The sequence below is a fragment of the Leuresthes tenuis genome, unplaced genomic scaffold (genome assembly GCF_036924035.1).
Source record: "Leuresthes tenuis unplaced genomic scaffold, fLeuTen1.0.hap1 SCAF_20, whole genome shotgun sequence".
Classification (NCBI taxonomy): Eukaryota; Metazoa; Chordata; class Actinopteri; order Atheriniformes; family Atherinopsidae; genus Leuresthes; species Leuresthes tenuis.
The window spans coordinates 8,564,029-8,587,674 of NW_027325374.1; the positions used below are offsets into that span (position 1 = coordinate 8,564,029).

The following is a 23,646-nucleotide window of genomic DNA, read 5'->3' on the forward strand; positions in this document are numbered from 1 at the left end:
TTCAACCCTGTTTCTCTAAGCAGTGAAAATAAGAATCAGCTGACATTGTAATGTAATTTGTCAGCTTTTCTTTTACCTGGCTGTAAGTGCTGGTAGAAAGCAGCAGGAGATCACAAAGCAGCTCCTGATGAACCACTTTATATTCACTGCCCTCGACCACCAGCTTTCTCATCTACTCACACAAAAATACAATTGTCAACACATACAAATTCAGAGTCTATTTCATGTCATGAATGCATTACTTTGTGGCCCTGCATGTTTGTGTGTCATCAAACGTACCTCATGCTGGAGTAAAACCCGGTCAATGAGCAGCGCTCTAATGTGCTGCTTTTTCCCATGAAGCTGCAGAGGTAAGAGCAAAAGGTTTAAATCTCCCTGTGACTTATTGAATCTGACAATAACCAGTGACCTTATGCATTTTTTGTCCAGCTCACCCTGTTTTCCATGGACTTCTTCACAAGAGTGAAGCTTTTCCAGCGTGAGTCAAACTCCTTCTTGTGAGTGCCGCGGAAAAACATGAGGTCACTGATAATCTGTAGTCAGACAAGCAAAGGGCAGTGTGAGACTTTCACAGGCCTACTGCAGGATACATGAAGAGCTTTTTATATAGGGGTAATAGAAACATTACAAGGACTAGGCACCTTAATGATGACAAAAAGTGACTTTGTATCGTCCTCCGAGTGCTCCAAGATGTGATCTGGATTAGATAAAGTGGATAGAAATGAATTGTGCATTACGGTCACATTTTAAATAGAGTGAGAAGTTTAGAGCTAAAATCTTCACTCACGAAGCAGCAGTCTCATGGTTTGGCAGATGGACTCTCTGTAGTTCTCCCGTGATTCATCTGGAGGGGAGGAGACACACAGACGTCCCGTATGGACACAGAATGCAGGATGAGCTGCCTCATCGCCCACTGAGACTGATGGGAGAGTGACTGCTTGTGCACATGTGCTGTGTGGTTGTTTGCTTACCGTACTCAACACCTACATGCAGCTTGATCTCCCCCAGATTCGCCATAGAGGGCACCCTGAGAAGTAGCAAAAAGTGAGAGGCAAAATGTGACAAGTCTGCATGAAAATGTGCGTTTCCATATTAGTGTGCACAGCTGCAGCCTCACAGGTCAGGTACGTGCAGTCCATCCAAAGGGGACAGCAGGCTCCCAGCTCCAAGAAGGCAGTGCTGCACAATAGCAAGACTCTGCAACAGCTCCTCCCTGTGAATGAAACAGCACATTAAAATCCTCCCATAGCAATGTGTGTGTGTTTATTTGTGTTATGAATTCGCCTGGGAAGCTTCTCTCCTCTGAACTCTTGATTAGGCTAGATAGGTTAAAAGACTTAGTAAAACAGATGTTTTTTAGAAGCAGAAACAGCCCATTAATCAGTATGAGGACTACAGTTTTATTTGTTTTGCCTGTGTGCGTGCTGGTTACATTTGAGAATCTAAAACTGAGACAAATGACAGTAAACCTGGTCATTGGCTGATCTCCAGAGACATGGCCTTTGATTCGCTGCAGTTCAGGGTGGAGGAGGCGGAACAACAGATGGAAGACAAAGTTCTCCTCCTCTTGGCTAGGCACGTGCCAACACACGCCCAAAGCTGCAACATCTCCAGCTCTACCCCAGTCCTGAAGAAGGAGGCACAGAAAGTTGTAGTGTTGTTGCCACTTTTTCCACTGCAACAACTGGCAGGTGCAACCAGTCAGCTTCAAAACCCACATATGTGCTAAGTACAGTTATTTCAATATTCAAATCACATGAAAAGGATAACGACACAACTCAGTGGAAAGAAGAACACGCTGTTACGCTGCAGACTGATCTACTGCTGGATGACAGACCAGCAGATGGACGCAACTGGCAAAACATCTAAAAAAAAATTAAAGAAATTAAAAGAATAATAAATCAATGACGATGACTTGCAGACTGACAGAGGTTTAAACTGTGAGATTCAGCAGGGAAAAGCTGCTACAATTACTACTACTAAACATCAAGTCAGAAAGAACTTCTTAAAAGCGTCTGCACAAAATATTGACAAAATACTTAAAAGGTTCCTAAAAATAAAAACAGAAGCCATCTCAACATGTCATAACAGGAAATGCACAGGTGTATCAATGATGGCTGATGTGGTGCATGCTGGTTAATTGTGAAGGTTTACCGGATTATTAAACAAACAGATTTTGCTGTTTGTTAGCTATTTGGTTCACTGGCTTGTTCTTAGTTTAATTGGTCTATGGGGATCAAGGGATTGTGATGTTTTTTCTTTACTTTTTTTGTTATTTTAGGAAGTAAATGTTTCCAAAAATTGCAAATTCAAAGTTGTAGTAGGTGGAAATATTTTCTTTGAATTGAAAAATAAGTCAACAATCACCCTCTAGAAATTTGTAATCCAAGCGGTCTGACAGAACAACTACACCAACACATATACTATAGGCTCTGTTTTAGCCTGCAAAAATGTTGTGTTTGCCAAATTATAGGTCTTGTCAGCCAGAGGAGGCATATGTTGGCAATAGTACATTCATGGAGAGTGTATCAACAACGACAAAACCTTTCAGTGATGGAGAGAACTCGGCGATTACACTGGACTAAACATGGATTCCGAGCTAGTGCCGCACTGCTACCGGACAGGGAAGCCTCTAATGTTGTGATCCAACAAAGTCTAAATCTGCTACAGTGGTTTGTTGCAAGCTGATAAGCACAATATGTGCCTGACTTGGTTGTTGCTGATAGTATAGCATTCTCTTGAAAAGTCAAGTCAAAACTATGCTGCAGTGGTGGCTAACAGAATTTACCTCTTGTTTAGGTTGCAAATATCCCAAACTCAACAATCACCTTTGACCACTTTCATTGTACAAAGTCTGTTGGATTTTGATATAAATAGGCTATACAATACAATCAAAGGCTACAAGGCTAGCACTTGAGCTAACAATGTTGGAATAATTTGGGGACACTACAATTAAAGTACTGCACAGTGTTACATGGTGGGCATTTGCTACTTAAGAAATGCCTTTGATGAATATTAACTACTGCAGCGTCCATCTTGAAAACACAAAAAAGCTAAATGGCAGCCAGTTCACATGTGAGTAAATTAAGAAATGAGGCATCAGTGAACCTGAATTTTATGTTGGTGTCAGTTTGTAAGATGAAATGATTGTGGTCATTGTTTTGTCTTCCATGTGCTGTTGCGACAGAGTCAGTTTGTGTGTGCCTGTTTACCCTAATAGGGAGGTCAGTATCGAAGCCTCCTGAGGTGCTGCGGTACTCTTTGGGATAAATTAGGGACAGCGACCGGAGTGTGTGCTCCAGCAGACTGCAGGCGAGTGTGTAAGCTCGCTTACATCGTAGGCGCACACACACACACAGGATCTGTTCCAGGTCCCCTTGGTACTTTAACAGCTGTTCGCCATCCACACGGGTTACCTAAAAACATCACACTCACACATGTGAGAGCGTGCACACAGATGCAGTTCATTGGAGAGTTGCACATTAAATACTGAGGTTCTCCAGTAAATCACAGTCTGGCTTACTCTCACTCGATTTAAGCTCGCAGGAGTTATAAAAAAAAATTGAAACAGTGTCAATAGGTTCTGGTTAATGACAAAGCTCTCTGATATTTATGACCATGCAGGGAGTACACTGCAAAAAATGCCTTTACGTCATTGTTCTGTTCTCTTTCAGTGTCATTAGAATAATCTTATTTTAATAGAACACTTTAAAATACCTATCTGTTTCACATTCTTGCAAAAATGAGGACACAACTACTACAATAACATGAGAACGGTGCTAAACAAAAACTGATGTGTTCTCTGTTTTCAGTCACTTTGAGAATAAATATAACCTTAAGACACAGTTCAAACACAGAAAAGTTACATGTTTTAGAGCATTGAAGCCTTTGGAGTTTGATAGAGTGTTCTCTAACCTCAGAGAGCAGCTGGAGATTCCACAACAGCTCCTTGTCCAGTTCATCTTCATTCTGCAACTCCTCATCTACACACACGCATACACAAAATGAAGCTGAGTTATGTCCTGTATTACTCTCCTGACAGACTGAGCTCATTTAGTTGACTTTTGGGGTAGTTTCAGTTTTAAGCCATGCTATCAGTCGAGTGGTGGATAGATTTCCATGGAGTTTAGACATTCACAGTCCCTTCAGGATAGATTTTAATAACTTTGGTGAGTCACTCAGACATTATGTCAAAAACATGGTTTACACCCAAATGTCTGTCAAATGAACAACATTCAAGTGATGTTAAATGTTAATTAGCTAATGCTTATATGCTAACACATTCAACTAAATTACTAAATGATCTAGCTGATATACAAGATGATCATCTTGTCGGTTTTGTCACTGTAAGTATGTTGGCATCCAAAACTTTTATATAGATCTCTTGCATGGCTCAATTATTTTTTCATTCTGTGGCAATATTGCATATTAAAAATTCTTTAAGATACAAACAACAAATTTAGTCTGTAACAGAAGCAAAATGAGCAACCTTTGGCTCCAAGGATAAAACACACTTGGGAGAATTTTGAACTATAATAAGTCTCTTGACCCCATCACCCACACTGTGAAATTTAGAAAAACTCCGGAGCAGTAACAGCCTTTAACAATGTACAGAGGAGTTTATGTAAGGCCTTAATTTATTGGTTAGAACATGTAAGACAGCTCGAGTATCATCTTATAGAAATGTAAGTTACACTCATATCCACAGCTAATAAATTCCTTGGCTCTTAAGACCTTATACTGGCACCCAGAAACCATAGAGATCTGAATGAGGATCTAAAATAGAGACTAAAAGATGCCAATGAAACTGGGTAATGTTTTTTAGTTTTTGTTTTCTAAATAGCTTTAAGTTTTCATTGTCTATAATGTCTTAAAGGATGGCAGAGTTGGTGTTTTCAAATTGTAATTGCCCCAGTTACAAGTCCATGCAATGAAAGTTTATGGTTAACAACTAGATAGCTCAATATTGTGCTCATGCAGAGTATCATGCAGATACTCTCATCAATAATTTACCAATGTTACACAAAAAAAACTAAAATTTACAAATTTTTCAAAGGCACTTCATGGGCAGGTAATCATGACAGTGCAATAGACTAAGAATAATGCATAACATTGCTGTTTTGAGAAGGGGGCTGTAACAAGAAAATAAAGACGAAACGTGAAGTGAATCCGCGGAGCACAGCTAATCAGCAAAGCAATCAGTACTGTTGAAAGAAAAGAGGAAAAGAACTAAAGAAAAAACTAGAATGGCTCATCCAAATTACATTGCATGCCTTCCCATTATTAGCAAGTTTGGAGCACAGCTGATGACCGGTTGGTGAGCAAATCAAAGAACGCACACCCAAACCCTAAGCATAACAATTCATGCCTAACTTTGACCTTCATCTACCCTAAATTCATTCATTCCTGAATCCAGGAACAACAGGACACCCTAAAAGGTCTGATATGTACACTTCAACAAGTCAGAGATGATCTGTTCTCCTTTAACAATATCAAGAAGGCGGTTTTAATATTGTGACTGATAAGTATATCACAGAACTTGTTTGCTAAGTCACCTAGTTAATTGAGATGCTACTCCTTCTTAAATTCATCCCACCCAAAACTAGGAGCTAAAAGGCTAATACTGTTAAACTAAGTAGTTTAAAAATTGCAGATTTATCTGCAGGTTAATTCTTTATTGTCTAAACGCTTGAATGAACATGCTCATTGCTCGCAAGAAACTTTGAACAGTCATACAAGTATAATGACATCTTCGCTATACAACAGACTGTTCTACATACACACAGTGTGGTACTGACTGTCAGTAATGTGGGAGATGACGCTGCAGCAGTGAGGGACGAACAGACGGAGCGACTCAGCGGGATGACACTGCAAACACACGCACACACACATGCGCAGATAGCATGCAAACGCACAAAGCAAACACATTAACACACTTAGTCACAAACAAATGCATGCAGAAAATAAGCAAGTGATGAAAAAAAAGATAAAACAGGAAATGAGCCTGTAACCGAAAGTCCTGTTTGACATGAAAATATTCTGTGTTATGCACAATAAATCACAAATCTGCATTTTGTTTTGTTGTTTTTTATGATCTAGAGACAAAAGAAAAACTGTATTATAGTTAAAGAGGAAAATGAGACAAATATAACTACCTGATAAACACACACATACCTTTACTGCAGCTCTGCACATGTCAGCCACCATCCTGCCTGACACACACGTCTCAAAGATGCTGGAGGTGGCAAAGTTAAACAGCTTCTGCAGCGCGACCTGACGTAAAGGCAACATTAGGAAAGTCAGATGATGGTCAGGTGTATGTGTTTTTTGACTCCAAAGAAAAGTCTTCTTGAATAATTTTAGAGTTTGACACTAACTGTAAACAAAGTGGCACACTTAAACTAGATGTCCTCCTGCTTACAAACATGTTTGACATAACTGTCAAATTAACAACAAAATATCTGAGAACTAATAATTAAGAAATATCTACATAACAAAATGTTTATTCTAACTAATGATTATAATGACCCTGGGATTCCATCACAGAAAGCTCTTTTTATACAATCTGCCACCAGGCAGCCTGCTACAAAGCATATCAGAAGCTAATGTTTTTTTGTCTGCCCAGCACTGCAAGTTGCATTCAGCTGGGCAAAATCCCCAGTTATGATGGTCTCTCTTAAGCAATTCACGCCTTTGCCTTCTGATGCTTTTTTATAAAAATAAATCTGTGGTGTCCTATGACTCTAGTTGGTAAAGATGAACACATCTTTGACTGATGACTGCCATAAAGAGACTGTATCAAGTCAAGACATTTTGAAGTAGCCCGATGATACAGTTCAAATGTCTTTAAAGTGACTGAAGTAACCCTGAGCTACACCAAAATTGTTTTTGAGTAAAGTAGTTGAGTGAAGGGTTTAAAAATATTCATGAGCTAAATATAAGAGAAAAGTGGAGAGACTGTATTTGGTAGCTGCTGGACTCTTGTTGTTTTACATAATGAGAAAATCCAATATAAATCCAATATACAAATATTTGGGTGTAATGATAGACCATCAGTTATCCTGGAATGGTCATAATGAGAGTATCTGCAGGAAGACAAAGCATATAATCTATTTCATTTTCTGCCTTAGGTCTTTTGGTGCGAGTAATCAGGTTCTCCTGTTTATAAAGCCACGATAATGAGTTCTTTACAGTTAAGCAATACCACATGGTACAAGTTTTTGTCCACCACTTGAAGTCAGGATTATTCCTACAAATAAATATCTGCTCAAAAATTGTAGGTAAACTGGTACGGAAACTTAATCTTAACAAACTGTTGCCAACAAACCAAAAATATATTTAGTTTCAAAGCTAATAGGGTTAGACTGGTTAAACCATTTTTTATGTACAAGTTGTAATACTGAATAAGATGTTTAATTCCAGATCAAATGCTAGTTAAAAAGGGTGTTATCTTTAATAAATGTCTTTATTTCAATATGTTTTTTCACTATTTTGCAATATTTAAAAACGAAATTCTGATGCTAAAATTATTCAAGATTTATATGACAATAAAGCATCATGATCACTGCCCATCTTATCCGTGGCTTCTTCCAAACTGAATTGGCAACATGATTTTTAAGAGCAGAAGGAGGGCTGCATGTTGGACAGTTCTGAAAATGTGGTGCAGTGTGACTGGAGGTCTTCATTGGCTACAATCAACTCCGGTATGTCTCAGTAAAATCACTTATTAATCAGTTGTCTCGGGTCATCTTTCGGTAATATGCTAAACATTTTACCTCTTGAGAACAGCTAATGTGCTGAGAACATAAATAATATTTGTAACTCCATGTTGACTCCAATGTTGCTCACTCTTTTCATGTAAACCAGTCAAACTGATTAATTTTTGGCTCAAAATGTGGTCCTCATGTAGGATTCAGTTTCTTATCGTAAGAAGCTGACTGAGAAAATTACTTTTAAAGGCCTTAAAGGTTTGCAGCCTGATTTAAAAACTGATAAAGATGTGTTTACTGAAGGTCATAGTACGGTGAAGTGTTGTTATCTATAAGACGTGTGGGTATCCGTGACAGTGTGTATTCATGCGCTACCTTGTATATTTCTGTGGAGCACTGTGTTAAAATCGTGTTAACAGTGGAGGACAGTCCCAGCTCCACCAGGCTCTCTAAATGAGTCTGGGTATCTGTTTCCGTCTCATCTCTCGTCTGTTCCAGTGTACTGCTGTCTATCAGAGCAAAACACCTGCACAAACACACGAGGATGCACAAAAACACACAAACCCACACTTAAAACACTTGTCGGTGGTGAAAATGTCAACAGTGTTACGATTAAAAACCAAAAAGGCTGTTTTACTTGAGAGGCAGAGTCTAGTGCATTTCAAACAGACAGACACATTCGTATTCAGACACTTACAACAAAGCTTCACAGAGTGACAGTTTGACTCGCTAATTTATCTCTACCTGTCCAGGAACTGCAGAACGAAGTCTTCAAACCCAGCTGAGGCAGAGCACAGATCTTTTTCAATCTGTGGGGAAGAAATGTAGATGATGTATTCGTATAATACCACTGTGCTTTGGTATATTTTATATTTTCTGCTTGTATCAACAGAAGGGAAGAAACTTTTTTAAATGGATGGTTTGACATTTGAGAAACACACTTAATGGAATTGAGCCATAAGGCAAAATCCTGATTTTTCCAGTCTGCCTATGTTCTGATACACTCATCTATAGCTATGAACTTTGGATAATGACGGGAAAAAAACATATCAGGAATCAAAGAAGGCTGAAATGATTTTCTTCTGCAGGTTGGCCATGGTTACCCTGAAAGATTGGCAGACAGATCTGGAAAGGCTCAGAGCAGACATGCCGCTTCTCCACTTGAGAAGAGCCACCATTCCCTTATTATGGGTCTAACAGGCACAGTCATTTGGGAGGAGGCCCCGCAGCTGATTCAGGACAAACTGGAGTGATTAAATCTCCCAGCTGGCCAGAGATAGGAGACATATTGCCTGTTTCTTGAGTATGGATGAGAAGATTAGCTAAAGAAAAAAGGTTGGAAGAAGGGGGAAACATCTGGCCTGGCAATGTCAAAGTGACAAGAAGACTCCAGGAAATTCAAGAACATGGTGCCTCTACACATTAAAAGAACAAATTTAAAAAGATAATTAGAGATGTTTAAAGATTGCATTGACCAGAGTTTATGTTGTTGATTTTAGAGTCACAGAGCAGAGAAAGTTGTTTCCAGTCTTCTTGCCAAGCTGAGCAGAACGTAATATCAGTCTTTTCATCTAACTGTCAGAAAGAGAGAAAATAAATGCAATTCCTGTCATTAAAATGAAATAAAAGTACTTGATTAAATGATTGCTCTTTTAAAAAGCCTAGCCATATAATTTTCTATATGTAAAGAGCTCAACTGAAGGCTCTGCATTCTGCTCGAAATGTAAGAAAACTTACTCAGATTAATAACGATGTAAAGGACAATACAGCGTTGAAACATGGAGATTCAGAAGAACTGTTGTTCATGAGGTATTTCAGGTTTTGAAGTATTGATAAATAGCAGTTAAGGGTAAATGCCATGGAATGGATATAAGCTCATTAGTGACACATCTTTATGATAAAAGCAGAACATAGAGTAAAACCTTTTAGTCAGGTAACTAAAAAGGATTTGACAAAAAAAAAAAAGTACTACTAAAGAGTGGCAATTTAAAAACCAGATTTTAATAATGTCAGTTTTTTTTTCTGTTCCGCTTAAAAAGTAATTATTTAATCTAGTTAAAGGCTCCCTCAGGTAAAATGTTCAAGCTGTGTTTTTTTTTAGAAGGCACATCTTGAGTATGTCTGACTTTGCTACAGTAGGTCGCAGTATGCCCACCTTTCAGCTTCTTAGTATTGGGCTTTTTTTTTGGTTGACACAGACCAAAGCAATTCCCGAACAGTCTTCATCGGGTTGAGCAACTGTTGTTGCTAATTTGTTTTTCACAAAGAAGGTCCTCGATGTTCCTTGCAGTTACACACTGCTGTTACTGATTTCTTCTGCCTCTGGGTCAAAGCCTTCGGGAACTGTGGAGCATGTGCTAAACTCACAAGCCAGTTTTTTGGTGCAATTAAACATTTGCATGCAGGAGTCTTTAAACTTCCAGCAGCATTGTGTGGATGTGTTTGAAAATTTAGATTTTGCACAGTTTCAGTCAAACCAACATGTTTTTCAAAAGGGTGTTGTTTCAGTCAGTTTGACATAATGATTTGATTTTTTCTGATAACAAACTTTAAAATAAAACACAAAAACCAGATCCTGTCAGCTTGAGGGCTGGACTTGTACAAACTGCCGATAAGGAAGATTTATCTAATATTAGCAATATGTTAAAAGCTGCTAGGGTGGACGAAATAGGAGCTGAGCTGAGCAGCATATTCATAGGCGCACATGAATTAAATAGGGCTGAGGTGTAGAGCATAAAGAGGTTATTTTCATTGGGGAAAAATAATGAATTAATCTAATTAATACCACGAGAGGGAATTTACAATCATGAAGTCTTAATTCTAAGTGCTGCAGTGGATGCCAATTTGTCTAAGAATTTGGACAATAAACCCCACACAGTTTCAGAAACTTTTGTCCATAATGTTTCTTTTATCACTTCAGTGAATATACAGTTAATGCGTGTTTTGTTTGTACCTCTGAGAGATCAGTGTATTGAGAAGGAGCAGACGAACAGTCCACTAAAGGCACCAGAGTAGTGAAGGTGGTGACGAACTGGAATGTTATCTGGACGGAGAGACATAACAAATCAATTTACACAATCTGACATATGATAGATAACTCGCCAGGTGAGATTTTTTGAAGCCCATTAATCTATTCTGGTGTAATGATTAACATAGCATGAAAAGAATGAGCACAGTAGAAGAGGGAAACAATCAATTTTACTATTCAAGCAGGCGACTGAGCCACATTAATTGCGAGCTCTTCAAACTGAGATATTCATTTCAGGAATAATTAATAAGACAGACCTTAGTGTACAGGAAGGGAATTCAATCAGCAAGAGCTCTATTGTCTACTTGTCTAACAGTTCTTCTTCATTACTAATCAGCCCATTCCTTACTCACCATGCACTTGCTGAAGTCGTTGGGGTCCACCCCTGGGAGAGAGCCCATAAGCAGTGGGAGCACGTGCGCACAGCCCTCTGGGTAGTGGTTGTTAGGGGAAACCAGGCTGCGCGCCATGCCAATCATGCAGCTCAAGGTGGCAGTGAGGGTGTGTGGCTCTGTCAGGGTTTCCATTGCTGCATAGGTCCTGTTTAACACATATTATGAAGAGGTAAGCAATAAAATAAGGTGAGATGAGGTGCCTGACAGCTACATCAAAAGTCATTCTTTGAGTTCCATTTCAGTCAAGTATGAGCGCACAGCCAAAATTCTTCCGAAACAACTGTTTACAAATCCTCCTATAAATCACAGAAAGTATTCATAAATCTTACTTCTCAAGTACAGGTGGTATTGCAAGCTCTGGTGTGAGGAGAGCCAGGTTTTGAAGAGCATATGCTGCATCTGTACTGCCAGTTTTACTGCAAATAACCAGTAGAGGGCACATGAATGTACAACAACATACAGTGCAGTGCTACAAAGACAACACACACTCTCAGATAATCTCAGATGACCTATCTTTGTCCAGATTAGGCTTGTTGTGGCTCAGGCAAAGTGTGTGCAATGACTCACTAATAAGACACAGCAGTTACACAAACAATCCAGTGAAGAACCACATTAATACCAAGTGACTGAAATCAAAAAGGTCTCTTTTTAGTCTTTTATCTTTTATCATATATATTCTCATTTGTGAATCTTAAATCTGAAAGCCTCACCTACCAATCTTCAATGTTAGGTTAAGGTTTTGTGATATTTGAGGAGGAGGCCTTACTGACAAGACAAAATCAATAGACTTTATATTTGAGAACCTGAGTTCTGGATAAAAGATAAAATATGAGGAAGTTCTGATCAATAAATGTTGACTAACAAGAACTGACTGGGTAAGCTCACACCTCCACCCACAGTGACACCTATGATTTCTACTGCACAAAATGATAAAGTTGATGTGTTACTTTTTAAATGTCATTGTACAACATATTTTTACAAAACAGTTTAACAGCCATGCATTTACTCTTTTTTAATATTGAGATTTTTCACTTGCACACACATAATTCTGCTTTATTGCACCACTTATTTGCAGCTCAACTTATTGTATCCATTAGTTGTAGCTTTTATGTTCTTACCACAAAGTATGTGTTGCTGTAAAACTGCTCAATAATTAGTTCTTTATTTTCTTATCACTTGTTTAGCTATGAATCATGGCTGATTCTCCTTATAGCGACAGATCTCCAAAGATTTCAGATTTCAGATTTCTCAAGCTGAAACATACGTGTACCTCTGATTTCTTGGATAGGCAGATTATAACAATAACTGTACCTAAACATAGCCAGCAGGGCAGCTCCAGTGAGGCTGCGAGTAAACTCCTGCAGATCTGCATCAGTCAACCTCTGACACTCAGGAACCAGCGTGATCCAGCTGGGTGCAGCATGACGCTCCCGGTGCACACGACGCACAACACTTGCTGGGAGACGCTGAAGCAGCCGCATCAGTCGAGACTGCAGGCAAACGTTAGCATTATTACCAAGAGACACATTCTCAGAGTCTATTGCCAGCCAAGTTCGTAAAAAAAGGTTATAAGTTAAAGAAGAGTGTATGAATGGGAGTAAGAGACTTACCTGCCAGCGACCATGATTGGAGGGATGGTAAAAGGAGGCAATGCTGCTGAAGAGACAGGTCAGTTCTTTCTGTGCGGGGTTTCCTGGTCCACCCTGCAGGAATATAAATTAGCAGAAAATCAAGCAGCTCCAGTGTGATATAAAAAATATTTTGTATTTTATTTAAAACATGTTTTCATGTGAAAATTCCAAAGAGTGTGTACCAGAAGAGCAGTGATCCATAACACCAAGTACCCAATGTCATAGGAGTTGGTGAGATACCTCGGTGCCACCATCTGACTGACCCCAACTGGCAGGTTCAGACTGCGCAGGATCCTGGTGAAGATCTGCACACACAAACAATAAGTTTCACATTGCACATATAGCACAGAGGTCCCCAGTAAAACCTATTAACATATTCACTTGTATTGCCCCGTAATTCTGCTAATGACTCACTGTAGGAATATAGGGAGTCCAGTCCACGTAGCCAATGTTATCATTGGCAAGGCGAGCAAACAGGTTCACTAGGTGCTGCAAAACAACATCAGGCAAACAATCACTGCAAGTCCAAGGAAAATTCCCAGAAGAAAGTCTGCCATTCCAAGAATCAAATATTACTAAAAATAGAGAAAGATGTTCAACAAGGGAGGACATGTGTTCAGCCAGTCCGCTGTGGGCCTGAAAGCTAAAAGCAGAGCAAAGGCAGAAATGGAAAATCTTATCTGCATGCTGAGTGGAAACTGACAACGCTTCGAGAGCATTTCAATCATCACCATCAGGAAATGGTGAAAGCCTGTCATCCCAAGTAATTCTAAACTCCATATTTTTTTTTTTTATTGGGGGGGGGGTAAATGAAAAGCTGCATGATCCATTGCTCAATGAATTTACATAATTTCAAAAATCCACCACAGGAAATTTAAGAGATGAAATGTTCATTAATTTCAGCTTAACGTAAATTTGCTTTGGCATTAAGAATTCACATTCCAAGCCAATTAACTGTGTGCAACAGTGTCTTACCCCTTCCCAGCTCGGCTGATTCTGCACTGACATCCAAAGATTCATTAACTCATCAAACCACAACCTGAGAACACACAAAAAGATTAGATTAACTCAACAACTCACACACCTGAGGCTAAATTCCCCTCATTTATCTCCAGTTCCCCAAAACATGAACTCATTCTCTCCCCTGTATATTCTGGAGGAGAGAGCGACAAAATGAAACGGAAAAATAGGGTATTAAAGATGATGTATTGTGGAAACTGTGCACAAACTGCTTATGAATCCAAGAGTAAATCCAGACAAATAGCTTGCAAAAGAGTGGATACAGTGAAGAATGTGCTGAAAGCTGTGAAGGGACTTGGCCCCAAGAACACAACCGTGACGAGAGCAGAGAGAAAGTGAAGATTTTCCAAGACAACAAAATATAAGCAAAACAAAGACAGGGCAAGACAGATTGATTCATTTCAGGTGCAAAGGTGAATTTACAGCACCTGAAAATATGGTTAATCATGAGTTAGTTTCTGTTGTTTCTGCAGGCAACATCCTTTCAGCAAACTTTCTAGATTCTTCTTGTTAACCCTGACCCATACAGCATTTGGCATATGGTACTGTTTCTAAACAGAGCCATTCCGGCTGGCCCACTCACTGGAAGCCCTGGCTGTGTTCCTCCGGAGGCATGATGGTGGGCAGGAACAGCTCCATGTTGCTGACAGCCTTCTGCATGACCACGTCAAACACACACAGAAGGGGGCGCCACTCATCCAGCATCTCCTTGGTGGACGATGCAGGAAAATACCTGAGAAAATGGGAGAAAAAAAAAGCACAAGTGTAAATTTTTTTATCCAAAAATGGAGCAAAGAGAGACATGAGCACAAACAGATGTGGACAGCTACTGATACTAATGAACACACTGATATAGACTACAAAGCTCAAGTGAAGATCAAAGCAATAAATTAACTGCTGCACATATAACACAATCACAGAGGACGACACTTACAGTCTGCAACTTTTGATCAAAGCCTTCAAAATATGGTCCACCGAGCTGCAAACAAGCGAGAGACAAGGTGTAAGTGTGTGTGCTATTATCAAGAATAATTTAAAAAAACAATTCAAGAAAAAAATTCCGCTTATGTCTGACCAACAGTCCAGGCAGTTTATGTTTATGTACATTCACCCAAAAATTAGGAGACAGATTGGTTGTAAATAAAAGTTAGAAAGTTATTGCTCATCATGAGGAAGAGCCTTTTTTATTTTCCTCTTTGGTTTTGGTCTGTATTGTCTGGCCAATTGCACATTCGTGTTAAGTTTCGTGGCTCTACCTGCTTGTTTTAGACTTATAAAACCTACTGTTTAGGGCTTTTAGGGTGTTGATCAAAAAATAAAGAAGAAGTATTTTTAAGACAAATAAACATGACAGAAACATCCCAATGGTTAGAGCCATGGAGGAATTGTAACTAACAGCCTCAGGTTACTTGGACTGATAAATAAATATCAATTTGATTATGGGAACTGACGTTGGGTTGATGTCCAAGACTCATGACACATTTCAAATAGATTTTTGCAGAACTGTTTTTCTTTTTATCTTTTTTTTTTTTTTTGCACTAAAAAATGTATTACTATGTGGAACACAAACCTGTGTATTTATTAAGTCAAATTTGAATTTGTATAAACAGAAGGTCTGAATTCACGATGTAAATGTAAAAATATCTATAAAAATGCAGCTTTTTGCTTGGTTACACTTGTACACATCTCATACTATAGTATTCTTCTGTCATACGTTTGCTTAAATATAAGTAGATATATGTATATAGTTTGCAAAAAAAAAAAAGATTAACCTAAAAACGTCAGGATGGAGCTCCAGTGAGACTCTCCTCTAAGATTTCAAATCTTAGATCATATCATCTTTTACAACACTGAAACAATGCACTTTGGAAGACAGTCCTGTCTATGTAAAGGTAAAATGACATACTTGGGTAACCAGATGAGCCCCAGGTGTTCAGTTTTGGAGTAGATGATTCTCTCGTATAAATCATAGAGTGGTCGCCATGGCAGTTGTAGGTCATCCCTTGCCAGCAGTTCCTTTTTCCTGTTAAAAAAGAAGTCATTTATTTGCCTGTGTACATGGCTTTCATAAAACATAAGGCAAATTCGTACATGTATTTGTGAAAACCCCCTGATGGTAAATATCTTATGTTGGGGTGACACACTACATGGCGTTTCAAAGAGTAAGTAATGGTGGGAAAATTAGTCGCTGCTTCACAAGCTGCACTCGACATGACGACTGCCAGCTTACAGACATGTCTGGAAACAGCACACTGATTCTTTGTAGTCAGTAAAGCATAACTGGACTGACAGCTGCAGCATTAGCAATTTGCATGAGTCAACTCAGCTGGTTTGAAAGATTCATCACGCCTTTAAGTGGTTCCACTAAGAAAAAAGAACCATATTTAAGATGACTATCTATTTGGTGCAGCAACATTAGCTATTTTTTGCGGTTATTGTTTTTCAAACACCCCGTTAAGCTTTCAGATTTCACAAAGAAAGATGTTCCACTGGGGAGTACTTCATAAGCTTTCAAATTGAGCAGGATTTTTTTTTTAAATCCCCCAAAGAACATCTATGTATTTTTTGTACTCCCTTACTAAGTTTTTTTGTAAAATGGCAGTTTTAATGGGATTAAAGCTCAGAGAAAGGTTTAGCACTGCACTGGAAAATATGCACAATTTCCACAACCACATATCCCTCTTGTCACCTACTTTCTTATTCATCTAACAGTGATGGAACAAACTCTCATTGGGGAGATTTGAAAAATGAAGAGACAATCAGGGAAATGGCTGTGAAATGTGAGGGATGGCACGACAAGTCTATTGAGACCTTGATCTCGATGTTAACTATCAAATTCAGCACTCAGCTGTGAGACCTGGTACTTAATATAACTCAGACCTCTCTCTTTCCATCTAATGGAAAACACTCAGACAAAATGACATCTACATAAAGGATGGACGTGAAAATCCTGAAAACAGTGGAGGGCAAATGGGGATGTGGTGAACGGGATGAGTGTCGCAGGAGGTGTGACAGATCAAAAGCAGGGAGTTACAGAGCAGGTCAGGGCTTAGAGAGTGATAAATGTACTGTACAGCCAACATTCTTCACTTCTTTTCTCCTGCTGTGACTGTGTCCAATTGGGTGCAAGTGTGAGTGTAAGGATATTTATTTCATTCAACCCAAGTTTCTCAATTTACCCTTTTTGTGAAACTCATACGGGAAAATATTTCAGAGGGAAATATTGAACATTTTACTCCACTAGAAACAACATAATAAAAAAAAAGCTGTTGAGTTTTGCCAACAAACAGAGATATTTCCTTTCTAAGAACTACTTCATTGAAATGCCCATTTGAGGCTAAATGAGCTAAAAATTTCCCCATGTTTTAACCAAAAAAAGCTAAGCCTAGTCATTAATCATCTCTTGAGCTGTGGAATTTATTTTGCAGCCCAGTGGAGGGGTGCTAATTGCGAACTGGACTAACTCACCTCACTGTATAGAGTAATAGCAAGAACTAGTTCCCCTTTAACTAGCTATAACTTAAAATGCTGCTAATATGTCAATAACAATCTTTTGGTGTCAATCATGTGATCTCTTTTGGCATCTAAGAGTAATGCAGTATTTAAGAGTATTTTTTTCCTTCTTTGCAACTTGGGCAACAATACATGAGTTTTGAACAACTGTAATTGGTAGAAATCTTGACAAACAGATGTGCTTACACATCAGGATTGTAGTTTTGCTTGTAAAGCTCCAGTAAACTGTATTGCTTGTAAATGTTCATCTTAATTTGTTAAAAGAAACTAGGATGTTATATATAGTTTATATGTAAAATAACACAATGTTTTGTCTATATAAAGCGTTCATATTAGATTCATTATGTTTGTGTGTTTGGAGGTTTCAAAATAGAACACAATTGTACAATTTAGAATAACTTTTCTGTGGGAATTATTAAAGAGTAATGAAGTTTGGGTACTAGAAAATTCAGAGATTAAAGGTGTTGTATGTGAACAAACCCCCTAGTGACATTGATGAAAAAAAACAACTATTGCATGGCCACAAGATTAGTAATGCATGGGAGTGAGATTTTTAAGTCAAAGCCAGATGTTATCAAGTTATGTGACATCAAAGAGATTGAAGAACAACTTCAAGGGGGAAGTGTCCAAATCATGTTTGTGTTTCAAGCTGTGCATTTTGAGCACCTTAACAAACTAACTAATCTTTTACAAATGCTGCTACTCTGCTCAACCACAACAGTTATCATTATTATTCATCCCAATATTAAAATGAGAGGACATTGAATAAAATGTGTCCATGCTTATGGTGTGATGATGGCCTTGTGGTACAGAGATCACTCAAAACTGACAGCACAACAAACACCAGATTTCATACATTGTGGCCTTGAATTAGTAAGACCACAGACCGAACATTGATGCGATCATAGAGGTAGTTTGTTCACACCTCTCAGTGTGGCTCATAACAAGCCCCTACAAGCCACAAGAGTGATATATGACTGCATGTCAGAGCCCATGTTGTTTTCAAGTGTTTTCAATCAGAAGTCACAGACTCCTGATAAGAAGGAAGTGGGCGTATGGCCACGAGAAGCACCTTAAACCATATGCCTTCATGTGAAGCAGGAACAAGAAAAATATCTGACAAATGTATTTTTCTTTTCTGGGTTACGTTCAATCAGCTACACAGCAACACTTCCTTAGAACATTTGTGTCACTTCCTGGTTGGGTGCAGATGATAACATTACATTTTTGTTTGGTTTGTTGATAACATTTTGTTTGGGTTACAAAACAATCATGGATAGGGCTAAAATACACTCTCATTACAATGTGACCATCACCCTCATGGTAGCCATTTTTCCCAACCACACAGGTCATGTATTCTTCTGATATAATTATAGTTCATATATGCCTACATGAACATATGACCCATGGGCAAATTTTGGGGACAGTCACTGTTATTCATGTCCCTCTAACCCCTGGCTGACATTAGCAACAGGTAAACTTCCCATTAGCATCCCTTTTTTAAATCTTAGAGTTCTTTGAAAGGTCAGAATATTTTTTTCTGAATCTAATTACTTGGACTCAGATCTTGATTTAGACGCAGATTCAACAGTCTTTTTTTTAGTTAAATTTAGTTAAGTTAAATTGCTCTTGTCTCTTAACTCTTTAGGTTGCTTCCAAGGCCATCATCCAAGTGTCAGAGAGATAAGTAAGAAATCCACTTTAACCTGTCATGTGACAACAATCAGTATACCACTATTAGCACAGTGATATGTACCAACAAGGCAGCTACTGATCTCATTATACTAAAAGGGAAGACAAAGGCAGATCATCCTGAGGACTTTAGCATTCCCAGGAAAAAGTATTTTATCAGATGTAGATTCAATATACTGTGCTTTAATGTAACTCATGCATACTGTATGCGCAACAGCGACTCAGACACTCCTCTCTGAAGCCACAGCTCCTCCTCAGGGACCCCAAGGCATTCCCAGGCCAGATGAAAAATGGAATCTTTCCAGCCATGATCTGGTTCTGACCCAGGGTCTACAGGGAGGCATCTCGAAGGGACGGCAAGTGTGTGTTGCTGTCAAACCTACTTGAGAAGCTGAATGAGCAGCCTGGCATAGCACTGCATCATGTGCGGCTCCAAGTTTGGCAGTGTCACCAACTCATAGAGAAGCTTGATAAAGAGAATGTGGTCCTCTTTGCTGAACTTCCGGCCATACAGCTTCAGAAACCTGAGGTGACAGAGGTGACCATTAGAGAGCAGCTGATCACTTGCAGTACTAATACATCACTAATATAACTGACCTATATTCCCACAACACAGTTAAAGCACAGCTTCAGTTACACAGTGTCTCAGCATGGGAGCTTGACTGATTTAATTGAACTTAAGCTAATGCCAGAACACCACACCTTGATGTTCTCCTGCAGAAGAACAATATCACCACATGGTTGCTTGTTCAAGTTTGTTCCTATATACTAATACTTTAGGCTAAGTTGAATAGAAACATTCATATATGAACATTTTGAATACTGGGAGTGTAACATTTTATAAATTAATACCTTTTACACTTGCAGTCATACCCACGCAGTATAATCCATTAAAACATAGACAAATAAATGTACATACATTGTTTGTTTAATTGCACCTATAATGTATTGTTTTAACTCTGTGACAGTATGGAAAAAATAGACTTTTCACCATCAGTCATCAGTTACTCATATCCACATGTCTGTAAGTTTCCCACATTCAGCTTTATATAAACACTTACGAGAAGAGTTTCCTGGACCAGAAAGCAACCCCGGGCCACAGCTCCCTCAGGAGAACAGCTCTGCACAGGTTGGCCTTGATCTCCGCCAACAGTTCCGTTGCCTCCCGGTCCAACCGGTCAGAGTAAGGCAACAGGCCGTTATACACTATCTCCTTCTGGGGGATGATCCCCACCATATCCCCATCGATAGTCATATCCCACTTTTGTTCAGGTCACTCTTCTGCCGTGTCCGCGAGTATATAGGTTGAGGAAAAACCGCGTATCTAATCAATGCTGCACCTCGTGGAAAGTGCGCTGCTGAAGTTCGAGGACATAATCCGCTGTGTCCAGTAACCAACCGGAAAGTATGTCACGCTAATTGAGCTGATCAAAGCCCTGAGCGCAGGCGACTGGGCCTGTTCCGCTCTTGTCTGACGCTGTGTCACGTCTCACACACACACACACACACACAATTCCGTTGCTGCCAGTGCGCAACGGGGTCGCAAGGGTTGAGAGCTGGCACACCACAGGGGTTCGTGGGAAATGAGTGGCCCACGATTTTGGTGGAAAGGGTGGATTACTCTTAAATAAAGCTTTGATTTCAGCACAGCTAAGCCCAGTATCAAGGGGCTTTGATAAAAGAAGAGTTTCATGGCCATAGGCGTTTGAACTTAAGGGAGCGCACGAAGCGAGAGTCTTGGAGTCATTTCCCGCATCAGTTTGCGGGAAATGTCTGTGTGCATTTGGAAAGCGTATTCATAAGAATACGGAAAACACGAAATTAAGTCAAACTGCACATTATTTGTATACGTATTCTTCTGCAGACCAGCTTTTCTAATTTTTCATTCTCTCCGAGATGTCAACATACACCGTGACACACCCATCCGTCATAATCTGCGGCTTTTGTTTAAGGAAGTAAGTACTTGATATCTGCCTCTTACCCCAATTTGTGTTAGTGTCATTATATGTTACCTAATCATCAACCACTTTACTGTACCAGCTCAGACGTGTTCCAGGAGACATCCGCAACATGCTCCTCCCCTGTTCAGTGCTCAGGGCTGATTTGTAGGAATTATTTACTGAATTATTACTGGATTAGAATAAAAGCAACTTTGTCCAAACACCTTCCTATTTAAAACAGACCAGTACCCTGCCTTAAAATGAATGAACAAAATAGCAAACTAGGCTAAATTCATACAAGTAATTACTGAGACCCATGAACAAACCTTCTTCATTTTGAGACTGAGGTGGTGCTACACTGGATTGCGGAGATGCCCTTGATAGTGCAGCATTGTGTGTGTTTTTTAGATGACTGTAAATAATCCCAGAATGCATCAGTCTGGACTACGAATCCCAGCAGTGCTACCTTAATGCGTGTTAGAAGGTAATCTGGAGAATATAAGGATGATCTGATAAATGGATTAATGCTCCTCCCCTGTTCTACTGACCCAGTAACCCACTGTTATCGAGATAAACTGAAGGAAGTACTGTTATCAAGATAAACTGAAGGAAGTACTCTATCTATCTATCTATCTATCTATCTATCTATCTATCTATCTATCTATCTATCTATCTATCTATCTATCTATCTATCTATCTATCTATCTATCTATCTATCTATCTATCTATCTATCTATCTATCTATCTATCTATCTATCTATCTATCTATCTATCTATCTATCTATCTATCTATCTATCTATCTATCTATCTATCTATCTATCTATCTATCTATCTATCTATCTATCTATCTATCTAGGACAGTCTCGACTCCTCATATTATTCATGCCCCTTTTGCTTTCTTATGGCACCTTCATTCCTAACCTTCTCCATTCATGTTTTATTGTGCTCCCTTCCATGTAAATCATTTTACTTTAAGCATGTGTAATTCTCTGATCAGTACATGCTTAGAGCAGTGCTACAATTGCAGGATAAATGTTGCTGCTCACATAGACGGCTTAGATTACAATGGAAAAGCCCTTTGAGTTCTCTGGTTATTTTTAGAGAAATGAGGCAATTGCTGCAATTCCACTTTTCTTGAGCTGCCTGATTGCATAAAGTGCCTGGTTTCTCCTCGCTGCCTCAGTCTCTAGAGGGGTCTTCTTATTACTTTTGCAGGACTACAGTGGAATGCCAAAGTTTAGGCGCCTGTTGTCATAAAAACGAAGACCTTCAGGAAGATTTAACGGACCAGGGACTTGTACAACTTTATACTTTTACCTTTTAATTTCACAAACACAACAATCGTAAAAACAAAAACTTTTTCATTTTCCTTAGCTCATTCAAGATGTCCACAAAGATCTTCAAATGAACATCTAAACAAGTTTGATGCAATTTGGACAGACATCCTATGAACCAAATGTTATTGGTTACAATGGGAAAAGAAAAATGTATGAGTGCGGATTTAAAAAAAAAAAAAGGTGAACATTTTCATGAAATTAACACCTCTTCAACAATTAAACATGATCATGTATCAAACATGCTTTGAGCTTGTGGTGCAGGGAAAGGGGGAACTTGTCTTTGTTGGATGGAATAATGGACTAAATCAATACCAGCATATTCTGGAAGCAAACACAACAAAGACAGCAGGAGACGAAAGCTAGATAGCAGGATAATGACCATAAAACACAATGGACTACCTCAACAGGTGCGAGCTGGAGGCTTTCCATGGCCCTCGTAAGTCACCCGACCTAAACATCAATAAAAATCCCCCAAGCAAGACCGACTCTTGGCTGGGCACAAAAAGTCTTGAGGCTGTTTCAGCCAAAAAGGGGGTGTTACTAAGTGTTGGCCAAGCAGGGGTCCTAAAACTTTTGCTGTGGACATTTTTTTCTAGTGTCTTTAACCTTCATAGTGCTCTAACAACAATGTGTGTTCAGTTAGAGGTTTCCTCAGCTCTGCTGCAATAAATAACGTTAAAGACCATTCCTGCACTGAGCAATATTTCCACACAACAACTTTTTGGTTGTTTGGTAATTTACAGTTTGACAATTTTTTGCATCCTGCACAGCCCTGCATCCTTCAGTCACTTTCACTTTTACGATACGGTGAATGGTGTGTCCTCTTTAAAAGCATTTTTTCTCTATAAACACAACAGAGTCATGGACTTCAAGACAGAACCCAGAACAGACTGTGCCACCCATGCCGCAGATCAATCCAGGACAGTCATGTAAGACATGGCCAATTAATCTTGCCCAGGTCTTTAACTTTATATCCCCTCAGATCTTATTTCTTTTGGGCTTTTTCTGACTCTCAGAGCAGCGATAGCACCTGCTTTCAGTCTTCTCTGTTGAACCACATCCAGGAAGAAACATGTTGACTGTTCCTTTCAGTTCTTTGTTGCAATGTTTCTAGGTACCTGGAAGTAGAGAATTTGTTGGAAATTTCTGTACGAGTGTCTTTGCATGGGCATGTGAGTGCATGCGCATGTGCACACATCTGTGAGATTCATTATTCCACAAGTGAAGTCTGCAGATGGAAAATATGATTCAGGATGATGATGCCTTTTTGACTCAGCAGGGAGAAGACCAAACAGGGAGTGAGAGAGATCCCAGTGATGTTTTTGAATTCCATCAGTTTGCTCATCTTTAGCTAATGATCCTCTGCGGACTTCAGAAATA

General features: G+C 39.2%; 1 protein-coding gene across 2 annotated transcripts in view; it reads right to left on the reverse strand.

The window, feature by feature from the left end:
• The window catches only part of psme4b (proteasome activator subunit 4b), a 38,350-nt gene extending 18,107 nt beyond the window's left edge, over window positions 1–20,243 (reverse strand). Inside the window, exons 1-27 of one of the 2 annotated variants that reach the window (XM_072373189.1) lie at window positions 20,050–20,243; window positions 19,372–19,512; window positions 15,690–15,806; window positions 14,718–14,762; window positions 14,367–14,516; window positions 13,739–13,802; window positions 13,178–13,252; window positions 12,946–13,068; window positions 12,743–12,835; window positions 12,444–12,622; window positions 11,462–11,548; window positions 11,091–11,277; window positions 10,663–10,752; window positions 8,454–8,518; window positions 8,085–8,235; window positions 6,175–6,273; window positions 5,799–5,868; window positions 3,916–3,983; window positions 3,213–3,416; window positions 1,470–1,627; window positions 1,118–1,213; window positions 972–1,027; window positions 788–844; window positions 642–697; window positions 435–533; window positions 280–342; window positions 77–172 (exon numbers count right to left, since the gene is read on the reverse strand). In XM_072373189.1, the coding sequence (XP_072229290.1) occupies window positions 77–172; window positions 280–342; window positions 435–533; window positions 642–697; window positions 788–844; window positions 972–1,027; window positions 1,118–1,213; window positions 1,470–1,627; window positions 3,213–3,416; window positions 3,916–3,983; window positions 5,799–5,868; window positions 6,175–6,273; window positions 8,085–8,235; window positions 8,454–8,518; window positions 10,663–10,752; window positions 11,091–11,277; window positions 11,462–11,548; window positions 12,444–12,622; window positions 12,743–12,835; window positions 12,946–13,068; window positions 13,178–13,252; window positions 13,739–13,802; window positions 14,367–14,516; window positions 14,718–14,762; window positions 15,690–15,806; window positions 19,372–19,512; window positions 20,050–20,243 (2,883 nt within the window). Of the gene's footprint in view, window positions 1–76; window positions 173–279; window positions 343–434; window positions 534–641; window positions 698–787; window positions 845–971; window positions 1,028–1,117; window positions 1,214–1,469; window positions 1,628–3,212; window positions 3,417–3,915; window positions 3,984–5,798; window positions 5,869–6,174; window positions 6,274–8,084; window positions 8,236–8,453; window positions 8,519–10,662; window positions 10,753–11,090; window positions 11,278–11,461; window positions 11,549–12,443; window positions 12,623–12,742; window positions 12,836–12,945; window positions 13,069–13,177; window positions 13,253–13,738; window positions 13,803–14,366; window positions 14,517–14,717; window positions 14,763–15,647; window positions 15,807–19,371; window positions 19,513–20,049 lie in introns of both variants that reach the window. The other variant, XM_072373190.1, reaches the window with a different exon arrangement.
• Between the last annotated feature and the right edge of the window lie 3,403 nt (window positions 20,244–23,646).